The following is an 18,357-nucleotide window of genomic DNA, read 5'->3' as shown; positions in this document are numbered from 1 at the left end:
AATGTAGTAATAAATGGATATCAATTTCATTAATAAACTTACCTTCTAATTTCAAATTTCCAAATTAAAGCTCATTAATTTCTTTTGTTTATTTATTTAAATTATTTGTTTAAATTTAAAATATAAAAAAACATTTTAATTTTAACAATTCATTATTTTTTTCTTATTTTCTTATAAATTTAAAGTTCTCAAATATTTAGACTTTTATATCTAACTTTTTTTTAAATTAACTTATATAAAGCATGAGTTTCACACCTAGTTATATAAATAAAATAATCAACGAATCCCCTCCAATTTGGAAATAAAACAAACACAACTTAAAACAAATGCATACTTAACAATTAAAAAAATCACTGAAAAGCGATTATAACAATACAAAAGCAAGTATCCATATATAGTTTCTCACGATACAATCAAGTTGTAAATTTAATTATGAAAAAATAGATTGTGATGATACAGGAGTCGACAACTGCAAATTAAGACTTTTTATTAAAGACAAGAGATGGATGAGCAAACGATACAAGCAATGAAACACGGAGAAATTTCAACCAAGAATCAAAACCATACATAATATACTTAAATTTATTCTATAAAATAAAATATTAAAATCTCTCATTATTAGGGACATTTCAAAATCAAATCCTTAAACATCAAAATTGACACTTGGCCAGTGCCTATCATGTGTCGTTTGTTTAGTTTAAAACGCTACAATAGGCTTTTACTGCATATTTCTCTTTGCCTTGACCGCCTCTAAAGAGGAATTTGATAAACTCGTCGTAATCAAAAGACTTGAAGGATAACGGGTGCTCTTCGTCCACCATCTCTTCCATGGTTTTCATGAGTTTCCCGACTTTTGGCAATGCGAAAAGCCCTAGCGAAAACCTAGTCTTGTTTTCTCTTATAAACACTCTATGATATGGCACATGCAATCGCTTGTTTAACCATACCTGAATGTCAAAGTTTTCAAACTTATTATAAGCATTAAGCAGCTGAGAATCTATGATAGAGTTCTCAGGTTCAACCATGTTTATATTACTTACGTTTAAAGTTTCCGCGACCATGACTGTAAACAAGTGTGGTGAAAGCTTTACTTTGAACCATTTGTCGTCTTTCATTTGAATCTCTAATCCTTCAACATCGTTTTGATGTAAAATCGTCATTATACCTGAATCTGCATGTGCATGTAATCCCAGATCCGATTCATTTGGCTTTGGAACTCTATATTTCATAAGCTTAAGTGTATAACACTTTAGTTCCATATATTCGTTAAAATACGGGCCCAAATCCAAGCTCTCGAAAACCATTTTCATTACCATTGCATCCAATTCGAAAAGCTTATTCGAATATAAATGGATGTCTTCGCTACCACACAAAAATGGATACATTATAAAAGACGTCTAGATTATCACTAATTCATTATGGATCAAGACAATTTATGTCAAATTCATAACAACAAAAAAAAATCCAGAAAAAATGTATAGATAACATTGACTCATTTGAAACAATTTAGGTGAAATTGTGTCACCATATGTCAAAAGGGTAATTTTAAATGATTTAATAAAACAACATTTGCCTCCACGAAGTGTTTGTAAATACATATAATATCCTTTATAGCTCTTAAAAAATTGTATTATTATTAGAATTAGAATAATAACCTTTTGATACTTATATTTTATGATATCTAACCCATTTTACCACTCGTAAAATTCTTACCAAACTTGAGCGTTTCCTTGAGGCCACATGAGATTAGTGAAGTTCTCAGCTTGTTTCTCCATGTAAGGTTCATCAATGCCCATGCTTTCATACAGTGGAAGTATTGGTGTATTCCCGATAAATCCATGAAACATTCGAGAGGCGGTGTTTTTGGACTTTGTTTCAAATGGTAGATCAAAAAGCTCCTTCATTGCATCATATACTGAGTTTTGAAGCTCTGGTGAAACCCCAGATACGATTGCTTGGAAGCAACCGTATTCCTGGAGCGCCTGAAAAACTTCGGTTTTAACCGAATCCCAAACACGAGTGTTGGGATTTCCATAATTTAGCAATGAAAAATCAATCACAGGAAGCTGAATATATTCTCCGGAAGCCATTTATGTCTCTATTATGTTGTTTGGAACTAGGAATTATCATTTATCCATTTATAGTCTTTGTGTAAGTCTTTTATTAGCCGAATTAGTTCGATGTGATTGCTTGAATCAAAACGAAAGATCCAAAAGATTGCATTTTGGAATCATCGAGATGGTAATCTTATTTTGAAGGCCTCACTTTGGTTTTTACGGGAATATCCAAGAAGAACAGTTGGTTAAAAAAAACGTCAAATTGGCAACAATGGCTGGATCAATCGCCATAGCCGACCCTTGATTCGGTTCTTTGGTGCCCAATTTGGATGCTTTCTTGTTCAATTCTTTATTGACGATAGCATCTGTCGACCGAATTGTGAATTGAACTTGATCGATGCCGCCATGATCAGCCACCACCAGCCAGTCAGCCACCATGGAACACCACAAACCACCAGCTTTAACCAGTTTGAATGTTGACAATTATAATTACTAATTAGGGCCACTAGTAGTCACCATAATCGATTTGGGTTTTTCTTAACATCATTAGAGTATTGATGGACGATAAGAATGGTTTAGTTAACAGAGCAGAAATGCAGAATAGTTCTCTGTTCCGGTTAGTTTAGCCCATCTCCTTAACTTTAAACGATAACCACCAAAAGAATATTTTATGATGTGATATATAGTATATGACCAATAACACTAAATAACTAGACAGGAACCCCGCTTTGCGGGGGTCGGATTCGCCGCTAATATCAAAGAAACCCGACTGGAGACATTATGTAAAAGATGGTGTCATCGTTTATCAGTCGTTCGTGATGGAAGTAGGATGCTATAGTTGGTTGACTATGAAAGTATGATGCCTAAAAATGAAATAAAGTAAACTGAGATCTATTCTCTTTTTAAAACACATATGTTGGATTCTTAAAGCTACACAGACAAACAAAAACATATATTCAGAATTTAAGTATAATGATTTAATAAGGAATCATTTGAAAACATAGAAAAAATCAGAGCATAACACGAAAACGACACCGAAAATTAGCCTCATTTACACACTGGGTATGTTGACTTTTCATCTGCTTTTATCTATAAATTTCTTTTTCCGGCTAATTTTTGTGTACCATTGCTCATGTTATCCTCTTGTTCTTCTATCCTTTTTGAGTCTTCTTAAAAAAAATCTCAGAAAGAAACAGATATGTGCCCAGATTGAATTTATGTTGTGTTTTAATATTTAATGTTTGTGACTGATCTGTGATAGTTTAAATTCAGATCAAGCCCTATCATAGTCTTGACTTCATGTGCTTTAGGACCAAACCATTCAACAACAATTTCTGCAATCTCTTTTGGTGACTTTCAAAATTTCCCATATCCATTTTTCACTACATAGGGTACATTTCCAACTTCCTGCACAATATCAGATTTCTAAGGTGTTGAGACAAAAATGATATTTTTACCCTTGCATTCTAAAATCAACTTTAATAAGAAAATTACCTGGTCAGCAATGTAATCGTTTAGAATGATGGGGAGACCTCGTATCATGGCGTCTGCAATTGTGGCTGGACCAGCCTATGAGACATGTAAAATTAACCAATAAACAAAATTAGAAGTTTAACATTAGTGTGAGCGACAAAGAGTAAAAAAAGTTGAATATCTGAAATAATAAAAAAGTAAAAAAAAATGAATATTGAATACAGAGTGGTTACCTCACTTTCCACGACTGTTTTACTTATTAATCTTCCCCTGCTAAAATTGAATATCTGAAACAGTAAAAAAAGTAAAAAAAGAAATAATAAATTAATTTAAAAAAATAAAGAAGCGGTGAAGGATATGAATTAATTGCCGAGACTTATTTTTAAACATTGCCAAGTAAAACGAAGTTATTATTCACCTGTATTTATTAGGTAAAAAAGAATTACTGATTTTCATTCATAGATGGCTATTTGGGTTTTTTTTCCTAACTCCTCTGACTTGAATACTGTGAAATTTAGTCTCGTTCAGACGTTTTATTCAGTGTATGGTGTGTATACAATAGATGAAAAAAAAGACATCAACACATGACTAATAGCCCCTTTCAATCAAAAAATATTAAAGGAAAGACTAAAGAGCCGGTACCAGTTGATCAAACCCATGACATCTTTTGTGTGCCCAGTCAATTTGTTCATGATTGAAGGTAGATCAGAGAAGGTTTCTCATAGGTCAAACCCATTTGTTACTTCAAATTCACATAGCATTTTAAGGAAATTAGAAATTGACAATCAAGATTAGTAAATAGAACATGTTTCATATCCAACCGAAGCATGTTCACCACCACTGGTCAAAGAACTGCACAAAAATCTCTGTAAACATGCAAACAACGAATTATCACTTGCTCCGTGGGGTTCGGAACAAACAAATTTACTGAACACACAAGGATTATTGATAATTTGTTTTGGTCGTTTGTGGTACGTTTTGGCATGTTTTATATTTTGTTGTCATTGTGGTCGTAGGGAATGAAGGCTGACCGAAATGGTTACATATATATAGAACACCAAAAGAACACATAGATGTTTATGCGATAGACAAAAAAAAACCAACCGTCTTCACCTTCGGATTCAGGTCACTCATCTAATATTACAAACAAACAATGCAAGCAAAAATACAAAATTAAAAGTAAAAAATATTGGAAGAAAATCATAAAAATTAAGCTAACAATTACGGGAAGCTCACCTGCATGCAGAAAGTATTGAAATCGTTGTATCCATCCCTGCAGTAAGGAAAGATAGTTCTTATTAGTTAAAACATGAATTTTAAGCTAATATTGCATACATAATCATAAATTTCTTACCTTTTTGCCCTTGCTTATTTCTATGACTACGTCTAGATATCTAGTTGTCTACAGACTACACATTACTACTATATTAAGTCAAGTTTGAAAATTTGTTACCATTTTGCCCTTGCTTATTTTTCTGACTACATCCAGATATCAAGTTGTCTATACATTACCATATTAAGTCAAGTTTGAAATTTTCTTTACCTTTTTGCCCTTGCTTATTTTTGAGTTTAACATTAGTTAGGTTTGAGGTCTGAGTGACATAAATATTAAATAAAGGTCAAAAGTATAAAAAATAGTGAAGTAGCATACTTTTTATAATGTGGAGCTCTTCTTGAAATGTGGGGTCCACCTCTTTTAAGGCTCAGTGAATAATAATTAGAGTTTTCAAAGTAACCTGAAAAAAGATGAAGCTTTCTATGGAAAAATGTTGAGATAAAGAGATTCAATGATACGGATACAATATACATACTGCCCAATTGTGTGTCTTTCATAATCTTCTTGCAAGAGCATGGATGCAATATGCAACATCAGGTGTAGGTCTTGTAGCAGAGATGGATGCAAATATAGCTGCAATAATGGATCCAGGATTAGGGAAATATAAGGGCTACCTTCTGTTAATAGACCACAAACAAATAATTTTATAGAAACACACCTCACATATGTTTCTCCTTTGCAGGGTGGTCAACATGATTAGTGGTCTTAACAATATTTACATCCAATTCCTACAAAATGAAACAAACAGGGGATATTAAAGTAACAATCATAGAAAGAAAAAATTCAAAATGTTTCAATACCTTATAATCACTATTCACTTTAGCCAAATTGACGATGGTGCTGTCCTTAATGGCTCCAAGAGCTTTCCTCAGACTCATTTGAGATCCTCCACTCGACATCTAAATCAATCTGCATTATCAATTAACCAAAATGAAGAGAATTTTTTATAAGATTAATGCTTTAGAACACCGTATCACAGTTCCATTAAAGTAGGAACAGAACGATCGAATCACTCAATAAAGTCTTAACAACTTAAATATGCACACACAAAAGTTGACAAATCATGCGTTCATCTTATTGTTTTAACTTTAATCAATCATACCAACAAAAAATTATCAGGAGAATAAGCATGTATTTTGACATACCCTAAGCAGTCTATTGATCTACCTGTAAAGTGGAACAAATAGAAGAAAAAAGAAACAGTGGAAATGGCGGTGGGCAAGTCGACAGTGAAACCACCTCCGTCGCACACCCCGAAGAGCATAACAGGCAGCAGATTGATTCCGGTTACTATGAAAAGCTTGTGCATTGCGATTGCAACTGTATTCCGGGTAAATGGACAGTTGAATCGATTAGCGCCAAAAACTAATCGTGGTAGAAATAGAAATAAAGAAGCAATACCAATTTATGAAAAAAATGTTTATTATTATTTTTTTAGCTACTTTATGCAAACAATGTTTCACTTGTCTTACGAATTAGGCAAAACCATGTTTCAACCAACCCAGTTAAATTTTGTACCATATTTCATATAAAAGGTACTGTCATTTTCACCATCACATTTTTAACGATTCATACATAACTATTTCATTTTCACCAATTATGGAATTTGCAATGTGACAATTCAATTCATTATTAGCAAAAAGGGAAATAATAGTGTTTTCAAATTAAAAATGGCCATACTAAGAAGCCAAGTGGGTAGAGCAAACATCTCCTGCCTTGTAGGGAATCAAACATTAGTCAAATCAAAGAGAACAAAAAGGTTGAATGGTAAAATGAATGGAATATGTACAAAGTACCTTCAGCTTATGATGTGCCCATCCTCTTTCCGAGCAAAAATCCTTCAGATTCCTCATCTACCCAACAAAATTTAGCATGAACACCAACATTCTAGACTCTTTTTCTCATTTTTCCAGATACATGAGCTGCCGAATACCTGTAAGTTTCAAAATTAAGTCAGTTGTGTAATAAATCGATAAGTATTATGTAAACTTAATACATTTTTATACATAATACTATAAGGAATGAAGCAAAAATAATCTTTCTTACAAAGCCTTTCTTCTTGTTTGGCTCTGTATGACCCACTTCTGCAAGCATAAAAACCAAAAACAACTTCAAAGCATGTAAAATTTTATGTAAAAGTGTAACCATATTAGTATATTAAGTTGTTAGATTGAGAGAAGATAATATAAAGGGAATTAGCTCCCACTATATAACTGAGATAGAGATTGAGACCAAAGATGAGAACCTAACATGGAATTGAGCAAGGAATATCACTGGAGTACCTTTCGGAATCATGAACATGAATAGCAGTTCCATGCATTGAAGTTAGAAGCAACCTAAAGAAGCAAGATTGTTCATTGGTTATGATCTAGTAATATATATTCAAGAAGATGGGTTAGTTTGTTTGTTGATTTTTGAAGTAAAGTATAAAATTTGATACCTTGTTGCCCAATCCTTGGGGAGCATCAACAACAATCGCCTTCCTGGCTTGTAGAGGGCTGGGGATGATGAAGGAAGCAACTTATCCTTAAATTTTATCTCTGCCTACAAATCAATTGAAACACAATTTCAGTCGGAAATCCGTATTGTAATTTGTATACAGAAGAAATTAAGCATATGATTAATCAAAGTACCGGTCGATGGAGGTCCAGGCTTCAAGATTTCCAATAGTAATAGATGTGATTTGATTGAAGCAGCGCCCTGGCATACCCCTGCTAGAGAACTCTTCTGTTCCTTACTCCAAATAACACCACCACCACCACTGCCGCCTACTGATTACTTAAGGTTGGAGAAGCGATGAAGAAGTAGAAGAGAAGCGGTGGAAATAGAACGCTTTCGGGTTGTATTTGTCGATTGTACTCAAACTATGTCGTAAAACTCTAGCATCGAAGTTAGAGCCATCCGCTAACAGCGGCGAAGAAGTGTCTCCGGTAGACCATTTGACGAACGGAGTCTTCCGGCACCGGAAGACAAGTACCGATTTTGTGATTAAGAAGTCGACTGATCGACTGGTAGATCTCCGCATACCACCGATTGTCAGTTTGCAAGGGTATCTGGGAATACCTATTTGATCGATTGCAAGTATGAAGACCTGAAGCTTCAATTACAAGACCGACTTGTACGGACATCGAAAACCCTAATCTCGTCGTCTACCACCACCTTAACAGCCGTAACGGCCTCCACCACTAATGGTACAGCGACAGACGCCAAGAGAAAGAGGTAATCGGAGATGCAAGCGTCAAACATAAAGGATCAGGAAGATGTTGGCGGTGGAGGGAGCAAAGGGTAGAAGAAGGTGGTGGAAGGATCGTGAAGCAAACAGAATGAAAACAGATAAACATCAAATACTGAGAGGCCGGGCACGACAAAAAACGAATCGAAATTGAAACAGTATAAAAGAAGTGACACACAAAGCAATATAGAGGGACCGGAAATGTAATTCAAGGAACGAAACCAGGGTGGCAAATTAAGTGTTCCTTTTCTCAACAATTGACAATAGACAAATAAAAAGGGACTACTTTTGCCGACCCATCAGCCACTTTACTGTTAAAATTTTTCACGATCTTAATATATATAATAATCACTAGTTATGGTATTTGGTTTCATTGCGAATGTTTTCAAAATTTCAAAATTGATTCTCGCAATAATAATAATAATAATAAATATTGAAAAAAGTTTAATTTCAAAATTGTGTATATAAATTACGAAATTGTACAATAAATCCTTTGTCTTTTAATATTTTAAGGTTTTTTTTTATGCAATGAAGAACAATTTCATGATTTCCAACCTAACCATTTATTAAGTCGGTAATTATTTTGTGGAATTAATAAAAAATTGATCATATAACAAACTGATTTATCCCTTTTAAATTGATCATATTTAAATTTAATTTTTTTTAATATAATTATCCTTTTCATTAGAAAATGAATTGTTAAAGTTATAGATTATAGTTTCTATTAAAAGCTTATCAATAAACAATATGTAAAAACATATTATCATGATTGATTTTTTTTTCTGGCAGCATAAAAATAAATTTATTCACCAATGGGCTAGCAAGAAGCTAGATCAAATACAACCGGATCACGTGATCATAATTTTTGCATATTCAGCTTTACAAAGACAGCTTCACAAAGACAGAGAGAAAAAGAACAATTAGTAGTATTCTCTTTAGTTTCGCCGAACACAACCCTTTTGACCTCATCAAGTGTGAAATCATCTTGAAGGATAAAATTTTGCTCCTCCAAAAGATTTTTCACAATTTATTGCTCCAGAACCTTGGCCGATCCAAGATAGATTCCTTGAATTTGTTACGAAAGAAGTCAAAGACATCCTCTTTGATACCATTCGGATTTGAGATCCACAACCCCTGTGAACTCAAGCCATGAATCAGTGCTAAAATTTATGTCGAAAAACGTTCTAATTTAGAGACCTCAGTTTCAAAATCTATGTTTAATATAGATCAGATGTTGATTGTTGGGAGGCCATTTGGAAGAGGGAAAAAAGTCTAACCACTCAAGTCTTAAAAGAGACATTGAACACCTCCTGATTTTTATTTAAACATGCCACAAAACAAGTACAAACAAGCAACAAAGTTACACCGTATACACAAAGTTAACGTGTTCAAATTATAAAAATAACGTACACTTTGCAAAACAATCCCCAAATCTTGTATACAAACACATGTTTTTTCATTGATAGTATTCTCAACAAATCTTGAAGCATCACGAGCCCTCTGAGACTCCACAATATGTCTTTAATGCGAACTTGCTTTGAATGCCACCCTCTTTGTAAAAGAACTTTAGAAACTCTCCATAATCAAAAGGGTTGTAAAGCAAAGGACGTTCTTTGTCTACCATCTCATCAAATGCTTTTACGAGGTTGCTTGATTTTTGTACAGAAAAAAACCCAAGCGAGTATCTAGACATAGTTTCATTCATCACCACTCTATGAAACGGCACATGCAATCGACCATTCAACCAAACCTGCATTACATTCATATAAGGAGTTGTCAAACTCAGGTTGCGTTTGTTATATATAAGACAATCGGATCAGACTCGACTGGATTGGTCAAGAAGTTTAGGGCTATTTTTAATGAGGGAAAATGACTTATAAGTCCAACGAAGTTTCCAAACCGTTCAAAAATCCTCAATTATGTTTTGTCTGTTCAAGAAAACCCAAGGAACTTAACATTTTGTCTAAAAAAGTTCAACTAACTTACACTTTTGTTGAATTCTCATTAGGGTCAACCAGCTACTGAAAGTCAACAAATTGACATGACTTATTACGTGAAATTAAATATTGGGAAAATGACTTTTAAAACCAACGAAGTTTTGAAACCGTTCAAAAACCTCAATCATGTTTTGTCTGCTCAAAAAAACCCAACAAACTTATACTTTTGTTCAATTTTCATTAGATGCAACCAGATTCATTAGGTATACAATTAGTTGCCAAATGACATGGCATTATATTTAATGACATGGAATAAACAGATTAGAATTGCCCTTTATATATCGAGTTAGGGCTTAGAGAAGAGAAAGACAAACGATGTCTATATTCGTTCTCTTGTAATGGTTACTTCTCCTTCTCCCTCTCAGTCATTGATGTTCACTCAATATCTACAAATAATATATTTGATGATGTAAACCCTTGTGGATGTGGACACCCTTCTCAGATTTGGACATTGGAGGATCACCCAGAGAAAAAGTTCAAGGCTTGTTCGAACAAATGGGTAAGTGTAATTGAAACTTTATCATGTCCATCTTCTATCTATTTGTTTGGTTCCTTTAAACATGAAAACTAATAAAGATGGACATGATAAAGCTTTCAGTTACACTTATCCATCTATTCGAACAAGCCCTGAACTTTTTCTCTAGATGATCTTCCATTTTAGATGTCCAAATCCGAGAAGGGCATCCACATCCACAAGGGTTTGCATCATCAAATATCTTCTTTGTAGATCTTGAGTTGGACATCAACGATTGAGAGGAAGAAGAAGTAGACATTACAAGAGATCGAACATAGACACCGTTCATTCTTTTCTTCTCCAAGCCCTAGAACGATATATAAAGGGAAATTCTAATTTGTTTATTCCATGTCATTAAATATAATGTCTTGTCAATTGCCAACTGATTGCCTCTAATGAAAATTGAACAAAAGTATAAGTTCGTTGGATTTTTGTTAGCAGACAAAACATAATTGAGGTTTTTGAACAGTTTCGAAACTTCGTTGGTCTTAAAAGTCATTTTCCTAATATTTAATTCCACATAATAAGCCATGTCAATTTGTTGACTTTCACTAGCTGGTTGACCCTAATGAGAATTCAACAAAAGTGTAAGTTAGTTGGGGTTTTTTAGACAAAAAGTTAAGTTCGTTGGGTTTTCTTAAACAGACAAAATATACTTGGGGTTTTTTGAACGGTTTGAAAACTTTGTTGGGCTTATAAGTCATTTTCCCTTTTCTCATGATGGATAGGAGGAGGTCATGTACGACCTAAATCATGTTGTTGTATGCGGGACAAAAAAATGTAGTTTTTGATCCATCAACATCAATCTTACTCTCAGCAATACAAAACTTTCATTCGTGACAGTTATTTTACTTACATTCAAAGTTTCCCCAGCTACGACAACAAAGGAGTTTGGGGAAGCTTTCACTCGTATCCATTCATCGTTTTTAGTCTGGATTTCTAACCCTCCAACTTCATCTTGATGTAAAATTGTCATTATGTTCGTATCTGTATGAGTATGGAGTCCAATATTGGATTCATTTGGCTCTGGTGCTCGATATTTCATCACCTTAAGAAGGTAATTTGTTGATTTCATTTGTTCATCAAAATACTTCTCCAAATCCAAGCTCTCGAATACCATCCTCTTCACTATCTCATCCAGTTCTCGCAACTTCTTGGAGTAGATTTTAATGCTTTCGCTGCCATGGAACCCCGACCAACTTCAGTACCATATATGAAAACAAAATTTACAGCGTTTGAAGAGAAGAAACGTACCGAAATTTAGGGTTATCGTGACGCCACATTAGATTGGTGAAATTATCAACGTTTTCAGGGATAAATGCATTACCAATTCCCATGCTTTCGTAGAGTGGAACCTTGGGAGATTGAACATAGCCATGAAAGGCTATTTCTGATGTGTTTTGAAGTTTGGTTTCTAATGGGAGATTGAAGAGCTGTTTCAATGCATCGTTTACAGATTCTTGAAGAGCGATTGATACGACTGATGATGCTTCGAAGCAACCATAGTCATGGAGAGCATTTAAAACGTCGGTTTTTATGGATTCCCAGATGGAAAGATTATCTGGATTATGCATATTTAGCGGGGAGAAATCAATTACTGGAATTTGAATTTGAGTTTCTGATGCCATTTCCAAGGATGTTTGAGTTTGTGAGGGAGAAAAAGCGTGTATTATTAAGTGGTTAATTAGGCAATTATGAGACAAATTGAGTGATTAAAACAAAGAATCGATAAGCACAAAGCAAAAAAGAACTTTTTTGTTTTTCATGTTTGTACTTATACGTTACAACCTCTTCGATTTTTGTTCCAATGGGTCTCTAATAAAATCTTATTGCTTTTGCCGTAACTAAACCTTCTTCAATTGTTAATTTTCAATTTTTACATATTAAATAATTTATTATTACTAATTTATCTTGAATGTTTTATAAAATTTAATATATAAGTTATTAATTACAAATCATATGTCTTGATTCCGAACAGAAAACATTGTTCGATATTAAAATTTAACTAGATAAATATATTACAATTTGGATATGGATATTTTTTTTTTTAAAAAAAAAAATTATAACTTAGCTACAAACCTACAAAATTTAAAAAAGTAATTATGTTGGGTTTTTTCTTAGGCTAAAGGGAATGGTAACACTCCAATCATCTTGTCATGCCAGCTTTTTGAGTGACATCTCATTTTTTCCCATTTAACACTTAACCTTAACATTTGGTAGGGAATAGTAGCACTCCTAATACTCCAATCAAATTTATATCGACATCAAGTTTATCAAGTGATATTCACCATGTTATGTGATCTATACATCTAAAAATAATCATACATTTAAGTGTGTTCTTCTACACAAAAAATTACCAGTAATCTTCATCGTCATAATCATTCCTGGATCTAAAGAACCTTCTAACGACATCTGCTGCAGCACCAAGAAGCATAAAAAACACCAAGGTATCAAACCCACCGCCGACTCCCACAACCACACTAGGCCCATGTGCAAAGAATGAAAACGCCGACCACCCCCAACCACCATACCCACAATTGAATCCACCGATCAGCGGTGGTGCAACCGGTGGGTTGATCTAAACAATGGTTTTGCCACCACATAAATAAACATCAAATCACTTTGATATAGAGAATATATAACCCAAAAATTACCTTATATATAACCCAGAAATTACCTTGAGTTATTGATTCTTGGTGAAGATGAACGAGGTGCCGATTGATTTGGGGCAGAACCGAACGCCTGACCACCGACACGGCCGTCGGATTTTGCTGCGAAAGCTGGATCGATTGATCCAAATGTTAAGACCCCACCTGCCATTGTTACCAAAGCAAGCTTTGCCAATTGATTGTTGTCATTAACTCTGAAGGTTCATGATTTCCCACATACAAAAACTATCAAATTAAACAAGGTTAAAGTGTAATCGAAGTGTTGAGAATTGAAATTTGGGATTACCTAGATGAAGATAACTCAGTGGGTTTTGTGATGGAGATTTGGGGGATTTTTTACCAATCGAATTGCTCCCTCAGTCTCTCCTTCTTCTCGCCAAATCTGTAACGAGGCATGAGTGGCGACCCTCCTAGCGAGAGCTAGGGGGCGGTGTTCCTGGATCGCTGGCGAGCATGGCGAGTGGGTTTGACACCCCCCCTCCGTTTAGTCTTAGAGAAAACAAAATAAGATAAAAAAAATTACATATATAGTTAAAAGCAGTGGTGAAGCCAAGATTAAAGTAAAGAGATAGTAAAAAAAATCGTATATAACAAGAAATAACCTAAATTTTTTTAGGGTATGCCATATTTTTTTCCGGGGAATTACAGTAAAATAAAACGAAATTTTCCAAAAAGAAAAAAAATACACTATTGAAAAAAAAATTAAGTGTCATCTCAGGCTCTACATTAGATCCGCCCATGATTAAAAACCATTACGTGACCTCGTAGTTTTATAATTTTTGATAATTGTCATTTGTTTTATTTACCGTTTTAAATATATTTTTTATATTATATTTCTTTTATTAAAATACGTTCATTTTATTATTTTATTTTATAGTTTTAAGTAATAAGATTAACCAAGTCTTGCCCTAACTCTCCTTATACCCTCCATCCCCATTCCTTAATTACCCACCCTCCACGTTTTTTTTATTTCCTTATCTAAATCCTAGATCTAGAGGTGAGTAGAATGTGGTTTGATTATTGGCAAAGAGCGCACAACAAACCACAAATACTATTATTTTATTTTGAAAACCGATTGGTGCGGTTATGCGGTTCGGTTATTAACCGTATTGATTAGGTACGGTTATTTTCTACGGGTTTTAAACGCATTGGTGTACATTTGAGATTTTACCAACAGAATTTGAAACATATTATTAAATTCTTTTACTTAAGTGCTAAATTTTTTAGATTATTTATTAATGTGATGCATCTGGGTTATAGGTCTCAACGGGTGAGGTCAGGAGTTCGACTCTTGGCTGAACACATTTGGAGGATTTTCTCTGGAGCGGCGAATAAGGGGAAAGGCCGAGGTGTGTGGGCTTGCCCGTTACTGGATTCACATTACTAGAGTCCGGTTCGCTTGCAGAGATATCTCGCCGGTTCAAAAAAAAATTATTATTGTTGTAAACAGTAAATAATGTTATGAAATTCTGGATTCTAGTGAATATTGGTAGACTACACTGCTAACGGAAAAGAAACACAAAGAAACACAATGTTAGTGAATACCTTACTAATTATGAATTCTAAAACAATCAACATGTTGAATTTGAAGTTACCGGCTGCTAAAATCAAACACAAACACGCGAAGGAGAGAATGAAATACCGTATAATCTTATCCCGCTAAAATTTTCACATATTTTTAAATTTTTTTTAATAAATAATATATTAATAATTAATAAAACAACTAATTAAATATTATAGATAGAAAGGCTTTGTTGCGGTTAATACATATGTGGTGTGGTTCGGTTTTTGAAAGATTAAAAACGGCACTGCACCGAAAATTTTCGGTTTTTGAAAAATTAGAAAATCGCACCATAGGTTTTTGTTTCAGTTTCGGTTTTCCCGTTTTCTTAGTTGTGATTCAGTTTTTGCTCATCCCTACATAGAACCATTACCACCACCACCAGATTTCTCCCTCATTGCTACCCTGGACACATACCTCACTACCTTCCATGCCCACTAATAAAACCCTAGGTTGAGACCTCTTTCTACTCATCCCTTTTTATTAACCTTAACTGACACCACCCCTTTTTCCTACTTCTTTGTCCACCACTATCCTCCTTGTTGCCATCAATACTTTGAGACATGGTCGCTCAAAATCTTAAATTTAAATTGTGTGCTTTTGTTTTGATGGCTTGTATCTACACATAATTGACCATAATATACAAAACTTACACATAAATAATCGCTCCCAAATAGCTACAACCTTTGAAGACTTTGATCATCTTGGGAGGTTAAAAGTTGATGAAGAATGTAGATGTAGAACTCTACCTTAGATAGAATCACCAACAAATTTTCAAATTGACGTGGATGCTAGTCCTTCATGTATATTAAGTTGTTCTTAAGCCTTAAAGACATATACCAAATAAGTCTTAAGGAGAAGAAACTAATAAGCACATTAACTCTACATTACACCTTACAAGAGAAGAGAAGGAAGAGAGCTAAAGAGCTCTCAGATTTAAGAGAGAAAAAGAGAAAAAGAAGTATATGAAAAACTAGCATGTTTTTAGTACTTACCCTTCTTTATATATACATCCACTCATGTACTAAGACAAAGCTAGTTATTCATGAAGGTATGGCACCTTATGACAAGCATGTTAGGAAGAAAGGAAAGACAACACACTCCTTCTTCCCTTAGAAGAAAATCATGCCAAAATGGAAAAGAAGTGATGGTGGGATGTCTTTCACTCCAACCCATTTAATTAGCATATACATGCTTTTATTATATAGACTATCTTAATATAAATGACCTTCTATATGTTCAAAAAGATGTACATAACATATAAATCATACTATACGAGTTACTAGTTGTTTTTCTATCTTAGAAATTATTATTTCCATAAATAATAATTTTTCCAATTAAATACAAGAAATATAAATATTTATCAACGAACAAATTCTTATAATATATATTAACATCAAGATGTTGTTAGTGTAACCCTTTAGGATCATATATTATCTAACAATATCATCTTATAATGTTTCTTAAGCATAAATATCTTTCAATCTCCCACTTGCACAAGACTCATTATAGATTGATATAGATAGTGGTGAACGTGCTTAGTAATATATGACTTTATGCAATTCTATCAACATCCAATTCCTAGAAGCTCGATGCTGCAATTGATGTGTAACGACCCAAAACCAGAATAAGTTTTTCTATTTTTAAAACAAATACTACAAGCATAAAAATTGTTCCAAAACCATAATAATGTATAAATGTCACATAATCAGAGTACAATATCAATAATGCGGAAATTGATGGGTTTTTGAGCATTCTAACACTTCCTAAGTGTACATGCAACCCTAATAACCTTGAATCTATGTTTTCTCTATATACATGCAAATTTCTTTTTCAAGGTTATTTCCTAACTAGCATGGCATGGGGATTACATAAAACATAAAAACAAGTAGAAATACATACCTTGTTGTTGCTCGGATTCCTTCAAGACTTTGTGAGCCTAGCACCCCAAATGTTGTGCCTCAAATGCTTCACACAACACCACAAGACTTGGAATAACTTGAGAGAATACTTCTAGCACTCAAAATCGGTTATGCCCTCTCTAGTAACACTAGTTCACGATTTTGCTAGCCATAGGGTTCCTTTTATAGTGTTGTCACAATTAGGGTTTACACATGAATGCCCTTAATTGTCATGACTCTTGATTTCTCATGACCCATGGGTTTGTAACTCCCATGGACTATCCATGGAGCTCCATATGGTTATAACCAAACCCATAAACCATGGATCATTAATCCACCATAAAAGAATTGATGATTGTCATAATCAACCCTATATATTTAATTAGTCTCACTTTGATCACCAAATTAATACTAGATTAATACTTGATCAATACTAATTAAATAATACTATTATTAATATATTAGAACTTATAATATATTAACAATCATAAGTGCCTAATTCTCTCATTTAGTCTATCCAAGTATTGCAATGCCATGCAACCCAAATGGACCATGCCGGGTCGGGTCAAGTACATACCAAATAAAGTTATGGACTTAGACATTATATCCAACAGTCTCCCACTTGGATAAGTCTAATAACTATATTTGCAAATATGACTTCAAAATCCGACTAGCAATCGTAGCTCTTTCAAAGTCTCTCGGAACTGAGATGATGATGATACGCCATTTAAGATAAGTGATCATATAATCCTCTGTTCTCATGATATCAGTCGGACAAACACATGGAACATGGTCTTATTTATTGTCCAGCATTTGTTTCTCGATCTCTGATTTGTTTCGACATAGAACTAAATTGAACACATCAATTAGGTTCTGACCGGGCCCGGTACATAGGTCAAAACCAAATCATCGAGGGGCCCAGATATCGCTTCTATTTCTAGAAGGAACGGATAAACTTCGACTGATATGCTTGTACTAACTACTTGTTGAATTATTCACAAAGGCACGTTTTATGACATCGAGTTACCAATGCGTTTTCGTGCAATCAATGAATAACCAACTCATAGTCAACAACTCATATCTCTAGGTTTGAAGATTTATATGATATTACCGTCTCACGATCACTCGAGATAAATTCCATGAAGTGATGCAAGTGAGCGTGGGTTGGATCCAATACTCAGCCCTTATGAGTACTCATGAATGTTGTAGCAACCATTGCATTGTCCAAAGCACTTTTAGACAAATCATACAAGCCAAATTCATGACAGTCTTAAATCAATACTTACTTCCAAAGTTTGACTGACTGTGGATGGTTTGAATAATAACATAATTATTCTGGAAGTAAAAACATGCAAAATTGAAACATAGTAAACAATCAACACAAGATAGTAACACCTTACTCATAAATAAATAACAACTTTTATTTATCATCAAATGTCAATTACATTTTACAAGTTTCAGGAATCTAATTATTGAAACTAATATCATCCTTCAGCCCAATGCGCCTCGCATGCTGTAAATGCTTAACCCTACTCAGTCCCTTCGTGAGGGGATCTGTCGGGTTCTCATCTGATGATACCCTCTTAGCCACGAGGAGTCCTTCTTTTATTCGATGTC

General features: G+C 34.0%; 4 protein-coding genes across 7 annotated transcripts; all 4 read right to left on the bottom strand.

Annotated features, from left to right (window-relative positions):
- Window positions 1-617: 617 nt before the first annotated feature.
- Window positions 618-3,105, bottom strand: LOC145116671 (putative 2-oxoglutarate-dependent dioxygenase AOP1). The gene is made up of 3 exons (XM_079053002.1): window positions 1,714-3,105; window positions 1,041-1,362; window positions 618-947 (listed from the first exon to the last, which is right to left on the bottom strand). Exons 1-3 carry the CDS (start codon window positions 2,088-2,090, stop codon window positions 693-695), a joined length of 954 nt encoding a protein of 317 aa, XP_078909128.1. The 5' UTR covers window positions 2,091-3,105; the 3' UTR covers window positions 618-692.
- Window positions 3,106-3,242: 137 nt separating this feature from the next.
- Window positions 3,243-8,239, bottom strand: LOC145116670 (uncharacterized). Of its 4 annotated transcripts, XM_079053001.1 has the most exons (14): window positions 7,500-8,239; window positions 7,307-7,410; window positions 7,149-7,202; window positions 6,913-6,950; window positions 6,663-6,799; window positions 6,034-6,186; window positions 5,667-5,775; window positions 5,525-5,594; window positions 5,342-5,439; window positions 5,182-5,266; window positions 4,767-4,803; window positions 3,764-3,817; window positions 3,552-3,626; window positions 3,243-3,464 (listed from the first exon to the last, which is right to left on the bottom strand). In XM_079053001.1, the coding sequence occupies exons 9-14, from the start codon at window positions 5,361-5,363 to the stop codon at window positions 3,414-3,416; spliced, it is 324 nt and encodes a 107-aa protein (XP_078909127.1). In that variant the 5' UTR covers window positions 5,364-5,439; window positions 5,525-5,594; window positions 5,667-5,775; window positions 6,034-6,186; window positions 6,663-6,799; window positions 6,913-6,950; window positions 7,149-7,202; window positions 7,307-7,410; window positions 7,500-8,239; the 3' UTR covers window positions 3,243-3,413. The 4 variants fall into 4 exon arrangements, with proteins under 4 accessions (XP_078909127.1, XP_078909125.1, XP_078909124.1 ...); XM_079052999.1 differs by lacking the exon at window positions 6,034-6,186 and having other exon boundaries at window positions 6,913-6,975; XM_079052998.1 differs by lacking the exon at window positions 6,034-6,186.
- On the bottom strand, window positions 5,526-12,237 carry LOC145113504 (putative 2-oxoglutarate-dependent dioxygenase AOP1). The gene is made up of 10 exons (XM_079049582.1): window positions 11,864-12,237; window positions 11,466-11,787; window positions 9,606-9,848; window positions 7,307-7,410; window positions 7,149-7,202; window positions 6,863-6,950; window positions 6,751-6,799; window positions 6,068-6,231; window positions 5,667-5,765; window positions 5,526-5,594 (listed from the first exon to the last, which is right to left on the bottom strand). The coding sequence occupies exons 1-10, from the start codon at window positions 12,235-12,237 to the stop codon at window positions 5,526-5,528; spliced, it is 1,566 nt and encodes a 521-aa protein (XP_078905708.1).
- Window positions 12,238-12,669: 432 nt separating this feature from the next.
- LOC145113502 (uncharacterized) lies at window positions 12,670-13,429 on the bottom strand. The gene is made up of 3 exons (XM_079049581.1): window positions 13,325-13,429; window positions 12,967-13,187; window positions 12,670-12,688 (listed from the first exon to the last, which is right to left on the bottom strand). Exons 1-3 carry the CDS (start codon window positions 13,427-13,429, stop codon window positions 12,670-12,672), a joined length of 345 nt encoding a protein of 114 aa, XP_078905707.1.
- Window positions 13,430-18,357: the final 4,928 nt, after the last annotated feature.

The sequence above is a fragment of the Lactuca virosa genome, chromosome 5 (genome assembly GCF_052849685.1).
Source record: "Lactuca virosa cultivar CGN04683 chromosome 5, Lactuca_virosa_CGN04683_v6, whole genome shotgun sequence".
NCBI lineage: Eukaryota > Viridiplantae > Streptophyta > Magnoliopsida > Asterales > Asteraceae > Lactuca > Lactuca virosa.
Note: the sequence above shows the minus strand (reverse complement) of the source record. Positions and strands in the feature narration are given on the sequence as shown.